At 43.9% G+C, this 22,583-nt stretch overlaps 1 protein-coding gene and 1 pseudogene across 12 annotated transcripts in view; one reads left to right on the top strand and one right to left on the bottom strand.

Annotated features, from left to right (window-relative positions):
* The window catches only part of PRR14L (proline rich 14 like), a 52,509-nt gene extending 47,259 nt beyond the window's left edge, over positions 1-5,250 (top strand). For 4 of the 12 annotated variants that reach the window (XR_012125886.1, XR_012125896.1, XR_012125895.1 and 1 more), the window contains 4 exons: positions 1,165-2,732; positions 2,844-2,945; positions 3,224-3,347; positions 3,683-5,250. Coding sequence is in view for 1 of the 12 variants with exons in the window: in XM_073223695.1 (XP_073079796.1) it covers positions 1,165-1,426 (262 nt within the window). In the remaining 11 variants the exon portion in view is untranslated. The other 8 variants (XR_012125891.1, XR_012125887.1, XR_012125893.1 and 5 more) reach the window with 8 other exon arrangements.
* Positions 5,251-6,853: 1,603 nt separating this feature from the next.
* LOC118967464 (heterogeneous nuclear ribonucleoprotein A1-like) lies at positions 6,854-15,694 on the bottom strand (annotated as a pseudogene).
* Positions 15,695-22,583: the final 6,889 nt, after the last annotated feature.

Raw genomic sequence — 22,583 nt, 5'->3', positions numbered from 1 at the left:
GAATGATCCATGCAAACTTCCAATCCTTGCACTTCAGAAAGGTTTTATGTTCAGTTCTTGAAAATAACTAGAATTGGTATTTTTAGTTCCCAACACTGTGGGTTGGGTTAGGTAGATAGAAAAAATGTAATCTCCTTCCAGTTTGTGTATTTTTAGCAAATATGCTTCACGACCAATAACCATTGATCTTCAGATGATTCCAAACCTAAATACAGAAAGAGTTTCACTTGGCTACCTTTGGGTCCGAATTCAGTTCAAGTCATTGAACATTAATTAAGTTCCTGTTGTGTCTACAAAATATCAAGAGAGTTCTAGGATTTTATCCTATAAGATGAACTCTAAGGCATTTATGTAAGACTATTAATTGAAGTATTGCTAAATAATAGGAAAGGATTGGAAACAACTTAAAATGTCCATTAATAGGGTTCTGATCAAAGTGTGATTCACCCTTATAGTGGAGTACACTGTGTAGCCATTAAAAAGAATGAATCAGATGTTCCAAATTGGAACAGTCTTAAAGGTCATTGATAGGTCAGAGAGGTGCAGTACATTGGACAGTGTATGTAGTTTGCTACCATTTGAGTAAGGAAAAAAAAAGTGGAGGACATACACCACAGGCCAGCAAACTATAGGCCAAGTTCAGCTAGTGGCCTGTTTTCTTTCCCTTTTTTCTTTCGTTCGTTCTTTTTTTTTTTTTTTTATGGCCTGTGAGCCAACAGTGGTTTCTGTATTTTTAAAGGGTTGTCTAAAAACAAAAATGAATATGTAATAGAGACCCACATAGCTAATTAACATTTAAAGGTATACTATCTGTCTCTTTGCACAAAAGGGCTGACCTCTGATAATATATTCTTATGCATATCTCTATGTTGAATGACTTTTGGGGGGATACCCAAAAAACTTGTTGGTGTTGCTTATGGGGGTCGATCTTACTTTTCATCTTTACCCTTTCATCCAGTTTGAATTTTTTCACTATGTTCTTGTGGTACATTTTCATAAATATGTTTTTCAAACCAAAAAATAAATGCCGCTCAGAGGAAACACTTGAGCAGAAATGTCAGTGCGAGTAGCTCTCCGCCCCTGCTGACCAGAAGGGCTGGCGGCCCTGGGAACGGGCCCCGGGATTCAGCGTGTCGGTGATTCTGTTATGCGCTCCGCCCTTAGATGTCTGGAAACCATTTTCGAGGAACCCAAGGAGCGAAATGGCGCGCTCATCTCTATCAGTCACCAGAAGAGGAAGCGAGTTCTAGAATTCCAGGATTTCACGGCCCCACGAAAGAGGAGAGCTCGTGGTAAGGTCAAGGCGGCAGGCAGCTTTACCAGGGCCCGGAAGGCGGCCCTGCAGAGTCGAGAGCTGGATGCTCTTTTGATACAGAAACTAATGGAACTGGAGACCTTCTTCGCCGAGCAGGAGGAGCAGGGGTGATCGTCCGGTCGCGGAGAAGCAGCTTGGTTTGGGCGTCCCGAGTCTAGATTTTCCCGGCCTCCTTGGAGGAGGCCACCTAATTTTCCCTACCGCCCAAACCACTCGAAATGCAGTCCATGGATTTTTACCTATTTCAAGGTGCAGCCTTTTTAGAAACTGGTGAAGGAGGGTCCGCTACTTCTACTGCTGAGTATAGAACCTCAGGAATGCCCCCTTTCTCCCAGAAATGGTCCTGAATGACGTCTGGCCTCCTCCCACTCTCTGCCATCCACAGGGGGAGGACACAGCTTCCTTCGGTAACACTAGGATCCCAAGGACTCACAGCATTTGCACGTCCATGTGAAAGTTCCATGTTGTTTACGGTGGTGCTAGACCAAGATTAGAGATGTGGCCTCGGGAAGGGGGGCCCGGCGCCCCATCCTGCACGGTCTCACTGGCTCGTTTCAGTAGTTGGGGAAAGATGAGCTGTCATGTTTTCTAATCCTTTGAGTCCATCTGCCTAGAACTGGGTGTGTGTGTGTGTCTGTGTGTGTGCGTGCACGCAGGCGTGTGTGTGTGTGTGTGTGTGTGGCTTTTTCCCTTCATTTTCTCTGCACTGTGACAGTGGGTCTCTGGTGCCAGAGGAGCCCACCCAGGCCCCATTCAAAGTAAGTTGCACTTTTTAATATTGTGATGTTAATTTCATTTATTTCATTTCCTTTTTTTTTTTTTTTTGTATTATTGCTGCATGTTTGGAGCCTTTAAATGTGATTTTAAAACTTTTGTTTTAAGACATCAAGGAGAAGGACAATAGATGTCTGTAGAATGTATGATAGGCATTTGACCCAGTTTATCAGCGCGTGGTGTGGGATAACAGAGAGACTTTTTCCCACTCACACGTGTTTCAAGCAGCCCCTTCCCCATCTCCAGTGTCTAGTGTAACTCATCAGAGGAGGCAATTTTTCATCCAGGTTCTCATTCTTGCCCACTAAGTAGATGTGTTTATTTTAATGATGGAAGTAAGAACAGGTTTCTGCTGGGTGGTCAGCAGGCCCAGAGGTTTCATTCCTTTCCCACTTAATTCTCATGTGCCCTCGCCTGCTTCCCCTTCTCTCCTTCCCTTGTGCTTCATCCTTTTTTCCTCTCTCTCTCTCAAAACAAGCATTCAGAGAATTAACATTCCTTGGCTGGTGAGTGGATGCTAAAGCCAGCCTCAGGACACTGGTCACCTCTTCCCATCCTCATAGGAGCCACTGCTAGGAAGCAGCTGCTGATGGGAACTGTCAAAACTCCAGAGACATTTTCAAAGTCAGTCCGTTAGAGAAGAGTGAGTGGTGCGCCCTGGAATGTGTCTCCTAGGTCTCTTTTGTTTCCCCATTTGTTAGTGGGTGGGGAAACGGGGTGGGTTGGGGGGTCTCTATGTGCCTTTCCTTTGCAGGTTGACAGTCTATGCCACACTGGAGCAGAAAAACCGACAACGAGCAAGAAAAAAAAGTGCCACATCTGTCTTCTAGGCCCACTGCCTCAGACATAGCATTTAGTAAGTGAAATACACCCCTGGAGATGCACAGAGGCTTCTAAGGCCACGGCCACATTGCATTAAAAGAGAGCCACATTTCCACTCTGGCTCTGAATGATGCGAACCAGATTGTCGTTCAACGTCCGCTTTGCCCAGACTGTATAGACACAACCTGTGTTTCACCTCAGTACCTCTCCCTTCCTGGGACAGGGTCCTTAGACACTAAATGCTTCTCTCTGTCTTTTTGCTTAGGGGAGTGGGGTGAGTAATGCATTGTGCCCTCATACACATGTTTTTAGGGAGCTCCTGCTGGACAGCTTGCAAACTCCCAGTGAGTCAACAGAGCCCCGTTTGTCAGCTCCATTGCCAGTGTAGACGAGTCAGCGATGTGGCAGCCCGGTCATCTAGCAGACTGAAGTTGAGGTGGGCACAGCTGTGATGTCACCAACAGTACAGAGATGCAATTTCAAGTTTGCCTGTGCAGGCCTGGCACTCACAGAGCCAGGCACAGTGATGGGGCGGGAACACTGGCGTCTGGGAAGGGAGGATTGAAGGAAATGGAGGCCTGGGCTCTTCCTTATCCCGGGAAGTAGGAGGGACTGCCCGAGGCCAGCCCTGCCTGTCCTTGAACTCCTTGCCCTGCCCTCCAGCACGGGTCCTTCCCCCAGGCAAGCTTGAGATTGCTCACCTGAAGTGGATGCATCCGCTTCTAGCCGCTCGGCACGCCTCTGTTAACATGCGTTTTCGCCATTGGCCAGCCAGCTGCAGCGCTGTCTGTGGTCCTCGGAGCCTGTGGTGCCCGCCCACGATGGGAGACGTTAGTTGCTGCTGGCACGCCACCTGCCCAGATCTACAGGAGGTCTGCTTCTGGGGTGGCGTTGGTACAACTTCCGAGTATGGGGACTTCCTGCCCCAAGTGGTGGGGAGTTATAGTTATTACGACTTACGCAACTATAACTCAACTCCAGAGGTTTAGTGTTTTAACATGGGAAAGAGAGGAGAAATCTCAGGTCCAGTTAGAGTTCTGCCCATCAGCTTTTCACTGAAACTTTCAGCTGTGTTTTTTTATCTTTTAGTTTATAGCTGTATTTGACCCCACCCACACCCACCCCGTCTGCCTGCCCCTCTTTGATATTCTTTCCAACTTCATTTCTCCATGAGTTTAAATGTACCTCATCACCTGTTAAAACAGATCATGTCCACTTCTCACTGCCCTTACTCTAAGAGCTGCAGCTGAGGGAGGTACAGTGAAAGACATGTAGCGTTTGCCTTACTCAGAGCCCGAAGAGCTCGGAAACCCACGCTGTGAATCCCAAAACTTAGCATTCCTCGAAGAGCTATGAAAATCCTGACACTTTGTCACAGTATTGCCTGAAAGGGTCTTTTGTGCGGGTGCCAGAGCCAACTTGAGGTGAACTGCAGGTCCTCCCCTCTGGGCACGATCCTCCCCTCACGGCTCATCCCCTGCCCACAAGGCCCAGAGCTGCACAGGGAGCGCAGGTCGGAGGCAGCAGACCCAGGGCTTTGGTGCAGCCTGATGCCGCACAGGGCCTGCGCCCAGCCTCCAGGCTGGGATTCCATCTCACAATCAGTACCATGTACATTCAGATCCATGAAAAACCAACTTCTAGGCGGTGGTGTTTTTCTCCCAAAACCCCGGGGAGGAAGTATGCAGTTGGTGCTTTCTTTGATTCCCTGTTCTGTTTTGTTTCCATAAGCTTTTCCCCTAGTATCAAGAAAAGGACTTCTTACCCACGCATTGTGGGTGGCTGTATCCAAAGTCTAAGTAATTGGCCAGAGGTGCGGACTCCCCTCTTCTGGATCCCTCGAGGGAAGGGCTCCCTACCACAGCTGAACTTCTCACGTAAAAAGCTGGCTGGGGAGGAAGGTTTCATTTTACTGAAATCAAAGTTAATATTATCATCCAGCCACAAACTGAGCGGCAAAGGCTGTTTTGATTATAAAGGGAGGGTCCCCGTGTCGCCTGCCATCCAGCACAGCGTCCTCTCAGATTCAATGCTGGTTCATTGTGTGTCTTCACAAGCCCCTCTCTGGTGCTGAAGTGGATTTGAATTCTTGGCGAGAGGCCTCAGCATCTCAGCATCTCTTTGGGCTGGTCTGGGCCAGTAAATAGCTGCCTGAAGTGTTTATATATTATCCTGGTCAATAGTTCGGTGAAATTTGTACATTTTTGGTAACATTGGCATACACGATGCCCCTGCAGCTCCTTTTCTGTTTGGTAGTTTGTGACTCTACAATGCCCACTGTTATGTGTGTTAATTTATGAAAATGAAAATAAAATCTTTTTTTTGGAAAACCTTTCAAACGACTCTCAAGGCTGTTATTTATTTGTATGGCTTCATAATAAGTTAAAATGTTACCCATAATGTCATGAGGTCAAGTGTTTTTAATTGCCATTCCACAGTTACATATAGCAGCGAGCTTTACCCCTTCCAAAGCGGTCACTGTTTTCCAAGGGCAGTCTTATGCTCTGAACATATGCAGAACTCCACCTTGGAGTGGCCTTCCCAGCCTACAGTGAAGTTATTAAAATTTTCGCTGTGGTGGTAAATCATCTCTTGTGAGCAAATTTGGTATTTGGAAACAGCCAAGACTCATTCAGGTCCAAGACACACCCAGTTTAAGTTGGGTAGGATTGCTGCTGAGCAAGCATTTCAAATATCAGAAACCTATTTGGAATAAGAGCTTAGCTTGCTAAGGACACTGCTTGGGGGGGTATCAGTATGGTGGAGCACATTTCAATGAAGGTTTCACTTGTTACCACATATCCTTCCCAGCTGTACATGAGCTTAACGTCTGAGTCTTGATTCTCAGGTCTTTATCTGGCCAGTGGAAACTGGTAAAGGATGACTCTGAGGGCATGGCTCTCTAGCACCACACTGGCATGTTCCAGAAAGAAGCGTGATTCCTGGGGATGTTCTTCCTCTGTCCAGAGGAAAAACAGTGCCCACTTCCCTTCTTGGCCTTCTTCCACTTCTTGGGCTTCTACAATAAAGAATTCTCTCCATGTAGTTGTGCATTTGGGGAGCGTTCTGCCTGACAGCCGTGTTCTGCATGTCAGGTCTCCCGGTTGCCTGGAGAAGAGTATGCGTGTACACCTTTTCTGCCTTCAGAAGGGGGAGGCTAGTGATCCAGGAAGTGTTATTTCTTCGGCATCTCCCATCACAGAATCTTAGTATCAGTAGGACCTCAGGAATAAGAGGACAGGTCGAAACTGATTCAGGAATGTTCTGTGGTGTCCTGCCCTCTTTGAGTGATGGAAACCTCATTTCTGCAGTTCCTTCTGGGTATTTTTTTGAGAAGTATTCTAGAAAATTGCTATTTCTTCAAGCAACTTCCTGGGTCGTGGTGGGTGAGTCCTTCATGACATCTTTGAGTCTCAAATTTCCAGTGTCGTCTGCCTCCTCACTGTCAGCTGATAGGTTTGCTTTCACATTTCACTGAGGAGGTCGAAGCAATTAGAGTAGAACTAACTTTGCAGTTCTTGAACACATTCAGTTGCCGTCCCCTGTGCCCGGAACGCTCTTCCGCATTTCTGCAGGGCTCCCTCAGTCACTTTATTCAGATCTTGGCCTTCCCAGGTCACTCTTCCTGAAAGTGTGTCTCCTCCCAGTCTGTATCCTTATGATACTGTTTATATTCTGTAGCGCTTAACCACCACCTCCTGTATGTGTTCATCACTATAATGTAAGCTCCTTAAGGTCAGGGACTGTCTTACACACTCTGAGACCTCCCGGCTCCTCAGGCACCTGAAATAGTGCCTGATATATATGGCAGGAGCTCAGTCAACAATTGTGAGTGAATGTCTGCTTTCATTCACAGACCTTGTCGCTTCCTGGTAGACCTGCCGAAGTCCTCTTCATCCCCCTGACTCTGAGTATTTGAAGGTCCCTTAATTCTCCCTTCAGTTACTCTTCAGGGGACCTGGCTGGTGGCTGTCCAGAGGCAGAGGGTGGAACTGGGTAGGCGTCTGATGTCCGGCTGCGCCCTGCTCTCGAGCCACACCCACCGCTGGCTTTGCGCTGTCTGATTGGCTCTAGGTCACAGGCGGTGAAGGGCCCGCTGAAGAGTTAACCTGTTTTAAGAGTTGGCATCCACGGGGGTCGGCCAGGCAGGGAAACCTGGAGGTGTGTTGCAAGTGGAGGCCTGCATGGATAGGAATTGTCTGGGGAACTTTCTCCTTTTCTTTCTCATTTTTAATCTCCGACTGCTGAAGATGGTGAAATGGCTCCTGAATTGTGGAAATACAAAAGCAAATACCCAAGTTACTGCAACAGCTGAGAATTCTGGGCACCCCTCAGGTCCTTCACCTGCTGCTGAGGTCTTTGCAAAAACACAATTTTGCACTTATCAGAACTACCCCTTAAAATCCGTCCATGCCTTTTCCCTCAACCCTCAGACAGTAGCATTATTGAACCCTGAACAGGTGCCAAGCATTTTACTGCCTCCTTGAATTCTCACAGCAACTTGAAGTAGATAGAGTTTTAAATCCCTCTGTTGTAGATGTGGAAGCTGAGGCTTAAAGCTTGAGTCTGCACCCAAACATGAAGCTGCGCTACAGAACCCTGCACCTCTGCCCACACCTTCCCCTCCTGCCCCGCTTCCCCTCGGTGCTCCACCCCTGTGAACTTCCAGTCCTCAGATCCTCCAGCCTGTCTCTTACCATGAAGCTCCTGCACAATATTCTTTCCCCCAGCTCCTTCATCTGCCTGCCTCCATGTCTCCTTTGGATCTCTGTGGGCTTTTCCCAGCCCCTTCCCTCTCTGGCCCCACTGCTCCCTGCCCTGTTGGGTACCCCTCTTAGATGCTTCCTCAGCTCATGCAACCCCCACCCTCTGAACTGCCTGCTCATTCCTCAAGGGCCCCCCACTGCCCTGGGCAAGGCCTTGTTCTCCACTTCACCCCTTGCTCAGCCCCTGCACACAGGCACTTGTTGAACAGACGGATGTATCCTGACTCACTGGGGCACCATGGGGCACAAAGCTATCAAGCCAGGCTTCTGGAAGCTGCAGGCAGGTGGGGAAGACAGACACCTGGGTCAGAACTGAGAGGAGGCCGACTGGCAAGTTTTGTGGGTTTTTTTTGTATCATTAATGTACAATTACATGAGGAACATGTTTACTAGACTCCCCCCTTCAGCAAGTCGCCCCCCCCACACACCCCATTAGTCACTGTCCATCAGCACAGTAAGATACTATAGAGTCACTACTTGTCTTCTCTGTGTTGCACAGCCCTCCCCGTGCCCCCCTGCAACATTATACATGTTCATTGTAAGGCCAGACTGGCAAATTTTATGGTATAAGTAGAAGTGCTGTGGGATGGGTGGAAAAGATTTTTTTTTCTAAGAAATGTAAAAGTTGCAGAAAAGAGCAAAGAACAACACACCAGAATTAACGAGGGTTAATACTTTTCAAATTTCTTCCAGTCATGTTTAAAAGAAAGAAAACATTACAGATATCACCGAAGTCCCAATAAATTATCAGTCCCTGTTGCAGCTCCCCCATACTCCCTAGAGACAGCCACGAACAAAAGGTTTGTATTTGTCCTTCAGTGCTCCAGCTCCTCTCTGTCTCTGTCTCTCCATAAGGAACTTAGGACATTATTTGTATGTGTTTTTTTTAAGACATTTATTCAGCAGCAGCATCAGACTACATTTAGCAATGAACAGCATGGGTGGAAAAAAAAAAGCCTGCGTTAAAACCCTGTGTTGGAATGCTTTCCAGTTCACACAGAGCAGAAACTAAAATAACCTGTTACGCAAGTAGTCACAAATACAGCACTTAAGATTTTTGCCCATACACCTGAATACTGCCTAAAACATGTCTTTGCAGCAGCTAGGCCCTGCCACCTCTGTGCTTGGCCAAGGGCACAGATCTGTTGTGACTTCCATGTCACCTCTCTGGCTCTCCCCCACTAAGTTTTGTTTCCTGGCAGTAATTGAAACCTTCTGCCACAAGAACAGCTACTGCTGGGACCACAGCACAGCCCACCCTGGTTTCATAGTTTGGCAAAGTATTGGCCGGCCTCCACCACCATAAGGCCCAGAGTGCCTGCCTCCAAAGTGTTATTTCATGGGTGAAGAATTTGCAGATTTTCATGATTGCCCAAATTATCACGCTTCCACCACCTGAAAAAACATTTCCATCATTACCAACCCGTCACAGACATGGCCACTGCCGCGACCATCACAGCTGCCAGCAGTCACCTTAACTGCTCAAGTTTCCTCCACGCCCAGCGTTGTTGCCACAAAAACCACCTCCACGACCTCCAGCAAAGTCCCCAGAAGCACTTTGGCCTCTGGCTGAACAAAGCACTAGCCGTGTCTTGCATAGACAGTGCTTGCCTCGCTTCACAGCTGTAGCCATTCCCCGTATGGTATTTCCAAATGACTGTCTATAGTCATGGTCATCACGGGTTATTACAAAAGCAAATCCTCCCTCCTTTTGCAGCAGCCTCACCGAGCCATGATTCCAATCGCTTCAGTTTCCCACACTGTTCAAAATCATCCATTTGGTGAGATTCTTTAGCATCTTTAATGCCACCAACACAAATCTTTTTCAGAATTAAGTGGGCCCCAAGTCTTTGAGATTCATCTCTTTGGCCGCACAACTCTTCCCTCCGTCTCGTGAGGCCTGCATCCGTGGCTGCGCCCACCTCGTCCGCCGTGACATGGGAGACAAGCCCACAGGGCCTGGAGCATCGGTGTTTGGATCTGTCTGCCACACAGTCCGTGAGCTTCCTGTTGCTTGCGTGGCTCCTCAGACTCTCATCGGTCATTCCAGAGCTCAGCCCTCCCGTGAAGAGCCTCCACAGCTGTTGGGGATGTTTGGGAGACTAACATAGGCATGATGGCAATTGGAGGGGAGACTTGAACAAAGCTTACTTGCCAGCGTTCATGGGCAGACACGATATGTGTTGTGTTTTTAAAATCATTTACTTGGTATGTATCGATTAGTATCTTGGTTATTTTCAAGCGGTATCTTATTTTTGAGATTTACTCAGGTTGCTATGCAAAGGTCTGGGTCATTTCGTCGCTATAGAGTAGACCATCATAGCAACGTATTGGAGCATTTCTGCACCAGTTGGGATTTGAAGAGATGGTGCAGTCAGCTGGAGGAGAGCTGGCATTGTCTGGAGACCTCTGCTGCAGGAAGGCGAATGCCAAACGGGATTCTTCTGGAAAAGGATTTCCCAACTAAGGAATATGAACGTAAGTGCATTACTAGAACAAAGATGTCAAAGTCCTGATACCTCTTCTTGGCCTTGGAAGAAAAAGAACTTTAGAAGAAGGAGGCTACATCCTCACTTAGCGAATCGCTTCATTTCCCTGTGATGCTCCAGGTGGATGTGATGAAATAAGGGGTGCTCCTGTCAACTTCAAACTCAGAGGAAACTTTCTTTTAAAGAACTGACCATCTCAAAATGCTAATAATATTCTTGGCAAGATTAAGTCAGGACAAAGTTAGCAAGATAAAAAATTATACATTTTAAAAGAATTCCTTTGGAAAGAAAAAAGCAGAATATAAACTGTTGTATTCTTACACTGTATGTACAAAATCTAATTAGGAGTACATTCCTAGTGTGTATTAGCAAGCTATTGTTGGAATATTGCTGCATAACAAACCACCCCAAATTCAGTGGAGGAAAACAGCGTTTATTCTCATGCTCTCAGGTCCACAGGTCAACAGCGGTTCAGCTGATCTAGAATGGGCTCAGATCAGTGGCTTAGGACTTCATGTCAGCCGGGCTTAGCTGATTGAATATAATACAGGGAAGGTATGAAGAACAGGGGGGGTATAATTCAATCTACCGCCAAGTGTAAATAAGAAAACTGTTAACAATTATAGGCAGAACTAGCCAAAAACTTGCTCTGCCTGAGACATAACCGTATAACCAATGTGTGACCTAAGAAATCCTTTCAAAAATCTGCTTTGTGAAACAAGTTATCTGTCTTTGCCAGTGTTTCTAGCCTCAGCTTCAAAGGCACAGAAATATACATTTCATTAGGATCCTTGGTATTTCTTCTAGGGACTGCAGGCTGCAAACCACTCAGATATTAAAGCTCCCACAACATGAAGTAACAAAACTTGTGTTTGCCGAAATGGGCTTAAATGCCTTTGGCATTCCTAACACCCGCCTCCACCTTAGCTCTGGATTCACTCACTGGCAACAGAATTCTATTGTTGCTCTTAAGTACTCATTATCCCAGTACTCTTTGGAAGGCATAGGAGTCATAAAACAGTCATCTTGGAAAATGTCAGACAATATGAATGAGATGGAGTAGCCTAGGAGTCAGACTGGAGTGTCTAGCCCAGCCATTCCATTTACAGACACTGTGAATCTCAGAAAACCACATGACCTCTCAGTATCTATTTTTTTAACTGCATTATAATTGACACATAAAATAATAGTTTCAGCTCTATACCATAGTGATTTAATATTTTTGCATGTTGCTAAATGATCACCACAATAAATCTAGTTAACATCTATCACCACACAATTACAAATATTTTTCTTTTGATGAGACCATTTAAGATCTATTCTTTTAGCAACTTTCAAATGCATAATAACAGTATTATTAACTAGAGTCACTATGCTGTAGATTTCATCCCCATGCCTTATTTATTTTATAACTTTGTACCTTTGACCACCTTCACCCATTTCCCCTACCCCACCCCTATCTCTGGTAACCACCAATCTGTTCTCTGTATTTATGAGTTCAGTTTGTTCTTTTAGATTCTACATGTAAATGAGAACAAATGGTATTTGCCTTTTTCTCTCTGACTGATTTCATTTAGCATATTGCCCTCAAGGTACATCCATGTTTTTGCAAATGGCAAGATTTCAATCTTTTTTATGGCCAAGTAATATTCCCTTGTGTATATATTCCACAATTTATTTATCCATTCATCTATTGAGGAACACTTACATTGCTTCTATTGTATCTTGGCTATTGTAAATAATTCTATAGTTAACATAGGAGTGCATAGATCTTCTTAAGTTAGTGTTTTAATTTCCTGTGGATAAATACCCATAAGTGGAATTGCTGCATCATATGGTAGTTCTATTTTTAATATTTTGAGGAACCTCCATACTGTTTTCAATAGTAGCTGCACTAATTTACATTTCCACCAAGAGTGCACTAGGGTTCCCTTTTCTCTGCATCCTTGAAAACACGTGCTATTTCTTATCTTTTCAAAAGTTAGCTTTCTGACTGGTGTGAGGTGATACCTCATGTTTTTCACATTTTTTTTATTAAGGTATCATTCATATACACTCTTACGAAGGTTTCACATAGTGGTTACTACATTCACCCATATTATCAAGTCCCCGCCCCACCCCCCATTGTAGTCACTGTCCATCAGCATAGTAAGATGCCACAGAGTCACTACTTCTCTGTGCTACACTGTCTCCCCTGTGACCCCCTACACACCATGTGTGCCAATCCTAATACCCTTCAGTCCCCTTCTCCCTCCCTCCCCACAGACCCTTCCCTACCCCTTCCCTATGGTAACTATTAGTTCTTTCCTGGAGTCTAAGTCTGCTGCTGTTTTGTTCCTTCAGTTTTGCTTCAGTGTTATACTCCACAAATGAGGGAAATCACTTGGTACTTGTCTTTCTCTGCCTGACTTATTTCACTGAGCATAATACCCTCCAGCTCCATCCATGTTGTTGCAAATGGTAGAATTTGTTTTCTTCTTATGGCTGAATAATAAGAAGCCATTGTGTATATGTACCACATCTTCTTTATCCATTCATCTACTGATGGACACTTAGGTTGCTTCCATATCTTGGCTATTGTAAATAGTGTTGTGATAAACACAGGGGTGCATATGTCTTTTTCAATCTGAGATCTTGTTTCCTTTGGGTAAATTCCTAATAGTGGAATTCCTGGCTCAAATGGTATTTCTATTTTTAGTTTTTTGAGGAACCTCCATACTACTTTCCACAATGGTTGAACTAATTTACATTCCCACTAGCAGTGTAGGAGGGTTCCCCTTTCTCCACTTCCTCACCAGCATTTGTTATTCCTAGTCTTTTCAATGTTGGCCATCCTAACTAGTGTGAGGTGATATCTCATTGTGGTTTTAATTTGAATTTCCCTGACAATTAGTGATGTGGAGCATCTTTTCATGCCTGTTGGCCATCTGAATTTCTTCTTGGAGAAGTGTCTGTTCATATCCTCTGCCCATTTTTTAATTAGATTATTTGCTTTCTGGGTGTTGAGGCGTATGAGTGCTTTAGATATTTTGTATGTGAGCCCATCATCGGATATGTCATTTATGAATATGTTCTCACATACTGTAGGGTGCCTTTTTGTTCTACTGATGGTGTCCTTTGCTATACAGAAGTGTTTTAGCTTGATGTAGTCCCATTTGTTCATTTTTGCTTTTGTTTCCCTTGCCCGAGGAGATGTGTTCAGGAAAAAATTGCTCATATTTATATTCAAGAGATTTTTGCCTATGTTTTCTTCTAGGAGTTTTATGGTTTCATGACTTACATTCAGGTCTTTGATCCATTTTGAGTTTACTTTTGTGTATGGAGTTAGATAGTAATCCAGTTTCGTTCTCTTACAAGTAGCTGTCCAGTTTTGCCAACACCAGTTGTTGAAGAGGCTGTCATTTCCCCATTGTATATCCATGGCTCCTTTATTGTAAACTAATTTACCATATGTGCTTGGGTTTATATCTGGGCTCTCTATTCTGTTCCATTGATCTATGGGTCTGTTCTTGTGCCAGTAACAAATTGTCTTGATTACTGTGGCTTTGTAGTAGAGCTTGAAGTCGGGGAGTGTGATCCCCCCCACTTTATTCTTCCTTCTCAGGTTTGCTTTGGCTATTTGGGATCTTTTGTGGTTGCATATGAATTTTAGAACTACTTGCTCTAGTTCGTTGAAGAATGCTGTCGGCATTTTGATAGAGATTGCATTGAATCTGTAGATTGCTTTAGGCAGGATGGCCATTTGTCAAAATATTAATTCTTCCTATCCATGAGCACGGGATGTGTTCCCATTTATTGGTATCTTCTTTAATTTCTCTTGTGAGTGTCTTGTAGTTTTTGGAGTATAGGTCTTTCACTTCCTTGGTTAGGTTTATTCCTAGGTAGTTTATTCTTTTTGATGCAACTCTGAATGACTTTGTTTTCCTGATTTCTCTCTCTGCTAGTTCATCATTAGTATCTAGGAATGCAACAGATTTCTGTGTATTAATTTTGCATTCTCTAACTTTGCTGAATTCAGTTATTAGTTCTAGTAGTTTTGGGGTGGGTTTTTTTAGGGTTTATGTACAGTATCATGTTATCTGCAAACAGGGACTGTTTTAACTTCTTCCTTATCAATCTGGATGCCTTTTATTTCTTTGTGTTGTCTGATTGCTGTGGTGAGGACCTCCAGAACTATGTTGAATACAAGTGGGGAGAGTGGGCATCCTTGTCTTGTTCTTGATCTTAAAGGAAAAGTTTTCAGCTTCTCACTGTTCAGTATGATGTTGGCTGTGGGTTTGTCATATATGGCCTTTGTTATGTTGAGGTACTTGCCCTCTATACCCATTTTGTTGAGAGTTTTTATCATGAATGTATGTTAAATTTTGTCAAATGCTCTTTCAGCGTCTACGAAGATGATCATGTTGTTTTTGTCCTTCTTTTTGTTGATGTGGTGAATGATATTGATGGATTTTCAAATATTGTACCATCCTTGCATCCCTGGAATAAATCCTACTTGATCATGATAGATGATCTTTTTGATGTATTTTTGAATTTGGTTTGCAAATATTTTGTTGAGTATTTTTGTATCTATGTTCATCAGGGATATTGGTCTGTAATTTTCTTTTCTGTGGTATCTTTGCCTGGTTTTGGTATTAGAGTGATGCTGGCCTCATAGAGTGAGTTTGGAAGTATACTTTAAGGAGGATAGGTACTAGGTCTTCACTAAATGTTTGATAAAATTCAGCAGTGAAAGACTCCAAGAAGGGACTAGCAGTTACCAAAGGGGAGGGGTGGAGGAGGGCAGGTGGGGAGGGAGTAAGAAGGGGATTGAGGGGTATTATGGTTGGCAGACATGGTGTGGGGGATCGTGGGGAAGACAGGATAGCACAGAAAAGGCATATAGTGACTCTGTGGCATCTTACTACACTGATGGACAGTGACTGCATTGGGGTATGGGTGGGGACTTAATAAAATGGGTGAATATAGTAGCCATATTGTTTTTCATGTGAAACCTTCATAAGAGTGTATATCAATAATACCTTCATAAAAAAAAGTTAAAAAAAATTCAGTGGTGAAGCCATCTGGTCCATGCATTTTCTTTTTAGGTAGTTTTTTTATTGCCACTTCAATTTTGTTGCTGGTAATTGGTCTGTTCAGATTTTCTCTTTCTTCATGGGTCAGCCCTGGAAGGTTGTGTCTTTCTAGAAAGTTGACTGTTTCTTCTGGGTTATCCAACTTGTTACCATATAATTTTTCATAGTATTCTCTAATAATTCTTCATATTTCTGTGATGCCCATAGTGACTTTTTCTTTCTCATTTCTGATTCTGTTTATTGTGTAGACTCTCTTTTTTTCTTTGTAAGTCTGGCTAGCAGTTTATCTATTTTGTTTATTTTCTCGAAGAACTGGCGCCTGCTTTCATTGATTCTTTCTATTGTTTTATTCTTTTTGATGTTGTTCCTTCCTCCAAATACTTCGGTGGCTCTCAGTTATATTAAGATAAAACCCCAAATGCCTGCCTGGTCAGGCCCTCTTACCAGCCTCATCTTGGCTACTCTCTACTCCTCTCCCAGGGTGCATTTCAGTTCCCCAAATAATGCTGAAGGGTTTGCACTGCCTGTTCCTCTGTATGGAACAGTATTTCCTACCTCATGTCTTCCTCCTTCCCTTACTTCTCCACTCTTCCTTCAGGTCTATATTAGTTTCCTTTTACTGCTGTAATAAATTATCACAAACTTGGTGGCCTATAACATCACAAATTTATTATCTTACACTTCTGGAGGTCAGAAGTCCAGAATGGGTCTCACTGGGCTAAATTAAAGATGCCAGCAGGACTGCATTCCTCCTGGATACTCTAGGGGAGAATCAGTTTCTTTGCTCTTTCCAGGTTTCAGAGTTAGCTGCATTTCTCAGCTCTTGGCTTCATTCCATTTTCAAAGCCAGAAATGGTGGTTGAATCTTTCTCATGCTTCTGCACCCTTGACTGTCCTGCCTTCCTTGTTTAAATAACCCCATGATTACAATGGATAATCTCAATTCATTTGCAATCTTAAATTCTCTTTGTCATGCATCATAGTCTCTGAGGAATAGGATGTGGACATCTTGGGGGAGCTGTTATTTTGCATACTCCAAGGTCTCACTGCAGATATCACCCCTTACAGGAGACTTTTGCACCAATTATTGCTGCCTACCCAAATTAGGGAAGCTGCAGTATTTCTGAGTGTCCTTCCTAATACCTAACAACATTAATTATATGTAAAGTTAATCATGTGATATTTTATATGTAATTTTTGGAATTGGTATTTAACTCTTAGATGGTATAACCACATGTTCAAACTCCAGCTAATAATTAACTTTTTAAAAACAAAACAGTGCCTTATATTTTTCAATAATAACTTTGCAAATGCCACACACATCACAGAAGAAAACATTCATTTTTTTGGTTGGGGGGGTTTGAACTCTAAGAACACAGCTTCTCACACGAGAATATAAGCTTCACAAAAACATGGGGCTCACCCCCATATCTAGAACAGAGATCCCATAAACACATACTTAGAAAATGATAAATAAATGGATGAATGAGGAGGCAAAGAAATCTGGTCAGAGGTGTTCTGTGTGGGTGGGGGAGGGAAGGAGGAAGGAAGTGTGTGGTCTCGGTCCAGACAGCAGCCTTGAAATAAGAGCAACGATGGTGGCGAAGGTCGAAGCCCCCCTTATCAAGCACTTCCTATGTGCTTCACACAGGCAAAGATGTTGAGAATCTGAGCTGGTCACCTTGTTCCCATTTTAAAGATAAGGAAACTGAGTAGAGAGGCTGAGTTACTTGCTTTAGGCCAACAGCTACTTTGTTGCAGAGCTGGGATCAAACTGGGATGTCAGCATTCAAACTGGGGTCCATTTAGCTTCTAAGCCTGTGTTTCTTTCTACCACGTGGGGCTGGCAAAGGTGGTGCAGTATGCTTGGGACTGCTTGTGGCTGGAGTGGGCATCTTTGAAGGATGCCGAAGGAGAGGAGGGAGGTAAGACTTGAAGGGGGGCTGCAGCCGGGACCTTACCTTGGTTGGATCTGGTGAAGTACTGCCCAGTGGGGGCCAATGCGGGTTAGTCAGGGTGGGCTGATCCTCGGGTACCTGCTGCAAGGATGGGTCCAGGGAAGTCCTTTTCACCCAGCAGTCCTGGCTCCCTAGAAAAGCTGTTGTGCAGTGAGTGAAGGGGCATCAGCTTCCCTACTCCTTTCCTTGGCCTCAGGGGTGGTCTTAAGTGAAGGCTAAGTGTGGGGACCTTGAGGAAAGACTGGGAAGTCAGGTAGCAGTGGGAATGGGACTAATTTGCCCACGTTCAGTGGACTAATATCCAAAAACAGGGCATTTTTCTAAGAGGGCTATTGCTTTACTTTTAATAGCACTTGGGCCCTGGTTTAGGAGCACTTGATTCTGCACATCGCAGTGATGTCCCAACTTCTTGGAACCATTCATTCTACAAGTATTTGTTAAGCACCTCCCATGCCCCGTGTCCCATTGTAATAGGCAGTAGGGATTCAATGGTGAGCAAATAGAGGTATGGATTCTGGGGGAGAAACAGCCATTGCTAAATGAATTTTTAAGTTGTAATAAGTAGATAGAAAATGACAGATTGACGAATGCTAAGAAAGAAAAACACAGGGGGCTGGTAAAGCCCGTCACAAGCTGGCAGGTCACTGTTTTTAGAGGGTATGGAGTGTAATGTCGAAAATGACAGAAATTTGTTCATACAGTTAGATAACTAACTGTATTTGGGTTATTCAATCGTGTGCTTAATATTGGTTTTTGGTTCCCCTCATACAACTAACAATTGATAAAATTTTAATCTAAAGAACCTCTATTTTATCACCAAAAAAGCTACTGATCTCAAATTATACACACTGAGAAATCAAATATCAAGTAGAAATAGTGCACCTGAATGCAGAGTTGAGTCTGAGTTAACCTGTGTGTTGGCTGGAGCCCCATCCTTTGAGTATGCCACATATGGAGGCTTAGGAGTTCAGGGCATTCAATCCATAAATATTCTTTTATATTCTAGTGAGCAGTAGAAATAATAAGCATATAATCTATACGATGTCAGGTAGTGATGGGGTCTATGAAGAACAACAGGTCACAGAGGCGCCGTTAGAACACACTGTCACTGATGGCAGGTCGACAGGTAGGTAGGCTGCCAAGCGGGGAGCTTCCCTAACACCTGTGAGCAGGCGCCCGCCCGCCCAGGTCAAACAGTAACATCACACCAGCAGTAGTCAGTTCTTTTGAAATGGAATCTTTTCTGAATCTCTCATCTTGTAGCATTGCTATTTACCTAATTTCTCGTATAAACCTCAACACCCCTTTGAAGTCACTGTTCTCAGCCAATAATGAGAAGATGTCCAGATTCTGTAAACCGAAGCTGGGGGAACCTCAGTGAGCCTCCACAGCTGGACCCTCCGAGGGCACCCAGTTCATTATGCTGGCTGCCTTCACCCTAGAACCTCCACCCTAGAACCAGTCACCCCCCTGGGCAGTTACGCTCTTGTGGCTGAGCAGATCTCCTTATTTGTGTACAGCTCTTCTAGAACTTGATGCACTGTCCTGTAGTAGTTGATGTCGAGCTCCCTCAAGGGGTTGTGAGCTCCTAGAAGACTTGGGGCCACAACTGGGAGTCCCTGGGTCTAACTGTGAGCCTAGTATGCAGTAGTCGCTCAACAATGCTTGCTGAAGGCTAATCTCCTTTTTTGTCCTTTTCCAGAACACTTAAGATGCCTTAGCACCAAACTGCCCTCCTGCCACCTTCTCCATATCCTGTTTGAACCCCAAATCTAACTCATGATTGATGTCCCCTCATTTTTCAAATTAAGGTGATTTCACACAACATAAAATTAACTTACTTTTTGAAAAAAATTTCTCTATTTCATTACTTTATTATATTTCTTTTATTATGGTAAAATGCATATGACCTATTACTTGCCATTTTAACCATCATTAAGTATATAATTCAGTGACATTAAGTACATTCACAATGTTGTGCAGTCATCACCACTATTTCCAAAACTTTTTCATCATCCCAAACAAAAACTCTGTAATCATTAAGTAAAACTCCCATTCCACCCTCCCTTCCAGCCCCTGGTAACCACTATTCTACTTTCTGTCCCTATGAATTTGCTTTTTCTAGGTACTTGATATAAATGGAGTCATACAACATTTGTCCTTTCGTGCCTGGCTTCTTTCACTTAGCATAATGTCCTCAAGGTTCATCCATGTTGTAGCATGTGTCAGAGTTTCCTTCCTTTATAAGGCTGAAGAAATATTCTATAGTGCATGCCACATTTTGTTTATCCTCCATCTATTGATAAACACTGGTTGTTACCACCTTTTGACTATTGTGGTGAAGCCTGTTATGAACACTGACTTACCGAGTTATCTGTTTGAGTCCCTGTTTTCATTTGCTTTGGGTAGATGCCTAGCTGCGGAATTGCCGGATCATAAGGCACTTCTATGCTTAGCTTTCCGAGGATCTGCCAAACTGGTTTTCAGAGTGGCTGCACCATTTACACCCCTATCAGCATTGAACAAGGGTTCCAAGTTCTCCACATCCTCTCTGATGCTTGTTATATTCTGTTTTATTTTTAATTATAGCCATCCTAATGGGTATGAAATCGTGTTCAATCCTTTGCCCATTTTTAAATTGAGTTGTTTGTTTTCTTGTTGTTAAAATTAACCATTTTAAAGTGAACAACTCAGTGGCATTCAGTACATTCACAGTGTCGTACAATCATCATCTCCGATTCAAGAGCCTTTCCATCACCCCCAAATAAAATCCTGTTGTGCCCATGGAATAGTTGCCCTTGTTGGCCCATATCAACAGGTGACTTTGAGGCATTAAGCAACTGCTTAAGGTCACACTGTGTTATGGGCATAATTGTGTCTCCCTCAGCCCACACCAAAAAAATATATATATGTTGAAGTCCTAACCCCCAGAACTTTCAGAGTGTGACTGTATTTAGAGATAGGCCCTTGCAAGAAGTGATTAAATTAAAATAAGACTTAGGTTGGATTAAAATAATCCAACCTGACTGGTGTCTTTACAAGAAGAGCAAATTTGGACACACAAAGAGACACCAGGGATGTGTGAAGGGCCAGGGAGAAGGTGGACACTAGGAGAAGGTGGCCATCAGGAAGCCAAGGGGAGAAGCCACGAAAGAAACCAACCCTGCTGACAACTTTTTCTTGGACTTCTAGCCTCCAGAACGGTGAGGAAATTAATTTCTCCTGTTTAGGCCACCAAGTCTGTGGTGTTTTATTATGGCAGCCCTCGCTGACGTATACACCCTGCTTAGGATTCAAGACACTTCCATGCCCAGCCTCTCTTACTGCATCAAGAGTGATGGCATATCCTCCCCACCACGACTCAGGGCTGACAAGACAAGGAAAACAGTGGGAAAAATACTAGCGGCCCACAGCAATGTTTTGATTTTAATTTATTTTAAATTTAAAAAATGAATATAATTATAATAAGGAACCAGACCTGGATTCCACTGTCTTTATATCAATACAGTTGCTCAATATAAATTTTAATTTTTATGGAAGCAGGGTTCCATTAAGGCAAAAGTACCTGGGACCCACAAAAGCCCTAATACAGTTTGGCCGCCGCCATCCACAGTGTGCAAAACTGCTTTGAAAATTCAGAGTTGAATCCCAGGGCACTGCAAACTCATTCTTAAATCCTGGGCTCCTTCTGCCCCCTACTGGCAGCTGGGACCTTTCAGAAGAAATTAATGCCCAGCCGCAGTTGCATAATTCACACCTAACCGGGTGCTCTGTAATTGTGCCGTATCATTTCATCCTCACAATTCCGTGAGGTAAGCCGTACTCAACATCCAGGTAAGTCCCTGAGGATCAGAGTGGTTAAGTCATTTAACCAGGGTCCTATAACTAGTTGGTGGAGAGTTCATTTCAAGCCCTGGCCCAGAACTACTGGGAACGCTATTTATCTGAATTTTCTGTTGTTGAGATGGGAGCCTCAGATGGATGAGAATTACAGTAATGCTCCAAACCTTCCAGACTGGAGACAGAGCGGAACCTTTGAAGAGTTGTGCATCTTTCATGTTGTATGCATCTATTTAAAGCCAGAGACTAGCTTAGGGAACTGCCATAGGGATGGTTCCTCAGTGTAGCCTAGGTTACCAGAGGCTGCTAAGGAGGCTACATTTTCAACGTAGAAATGAGACTTGATGTGATGCCTCGCTCACAGCTCTCTGGAACCAAGTCTGCTCACCACCACCAGCTTCTCCAAAAGAAAGGCACTGGGTGCCTCGCCCCTCCAGGATGTAGGGAATGGACACTTTTCGATACACAGGAGGGACAGCGAGGACAAGGGTTGATGGGCAGGGAGCTATCTTTTACTAAAACCATGCAGCTTTCTATTTATTCCTTTCCTTTCCTGTAAACTTGGAAAAATATGCTCTCTCCAACCCACCTGCATTACACTTAAGATGATGCTTTGGGGGATTAGCAATGGCAACTGAAAGATAGAATTTGGTGACCGTAGTCCAAGAGTCCCCGAGGAGCTACTTTTGGGGTAATTTCTTCACTTCAACTGCATCATACAAACTGCACGTATGTGTTTCAGGCAAATAAGGCTCTGCCATTTATCAGTTGCTCCTCTGCTCCTGTTGCACAAAGACAGTGCTTCCTGGGCCAGTGAAGGTGGCCACAATCCTGCAGTGAACTTAGTCCCACTAACTACATTTATCTGCCTACAGGTCATGCACAGCATTTAGCTTTGGAAGAACTTTAATAACATTCTCTAGAAGGCCAGGACCTGGAGGAGAGGCCTGAGAACTTGCCTGCCCTCCTTAGAGACCCCTTTTCATATTGGCAGCTCGTCACGGGCATGTTGGTGTCTAATGCTGCATTTTTCCTACCTACTACTCTCCCTCCTTCCAATTAAAGAGATACAGTCTAGAACTTATTTGTTATTTGAAAATGTTATGGAACAGGATCCCCAATCAGGCGCATACTGCCTTAAAATCACAGAACTGGAAGGAGGATTTAAAGATTTTATATGTAAAGATTTTATACACAACATACGTATATATATATATATTCTTAAATATATATATATATACACATACACATATATGTATATATTTTAAAACTTATGAGAGTTGGAATATATGTGTGTGTGCTAAAAACAAGAGGTTGTATATCGGTGTCTTTTGTTTTTGTTGGCGGTGGTATTCACTCTTGAAAAGTGTTACAACAATTACCTTCCTCTGCAAAACTGTGCTAGGATTTCTGTCGAAAGTGTCTGTGCCCACAATCTACAGATACGAGCTGAGACGCTGGAAGCCACGTCCTTTGCCCCTCTGAAATGGCCAAGTACCAACTCGCCCTTTTGCTCACTCTGACCTCATCAGCAAATCCCCCCT

This window comes from Manis javanica, chromosome 15, assembly GCF_040802235.1.
Source record: "Manis javanica isolate MJ-LG chromosome 15, MJ_LKY, whole genome shotgun sequence".
In the NCBI taxonomy this organism is placed as follows: Eukaryota; Metazoa; Chordata; class Mammalia; order Pholidota; family Manidae; genus Manis; species Manis javanica.
The sequence above is the reverse complement of the archived record's forward strand: the minus strand, read 5'-3'. Positions and strand labels throughout refer to the sequence as shown.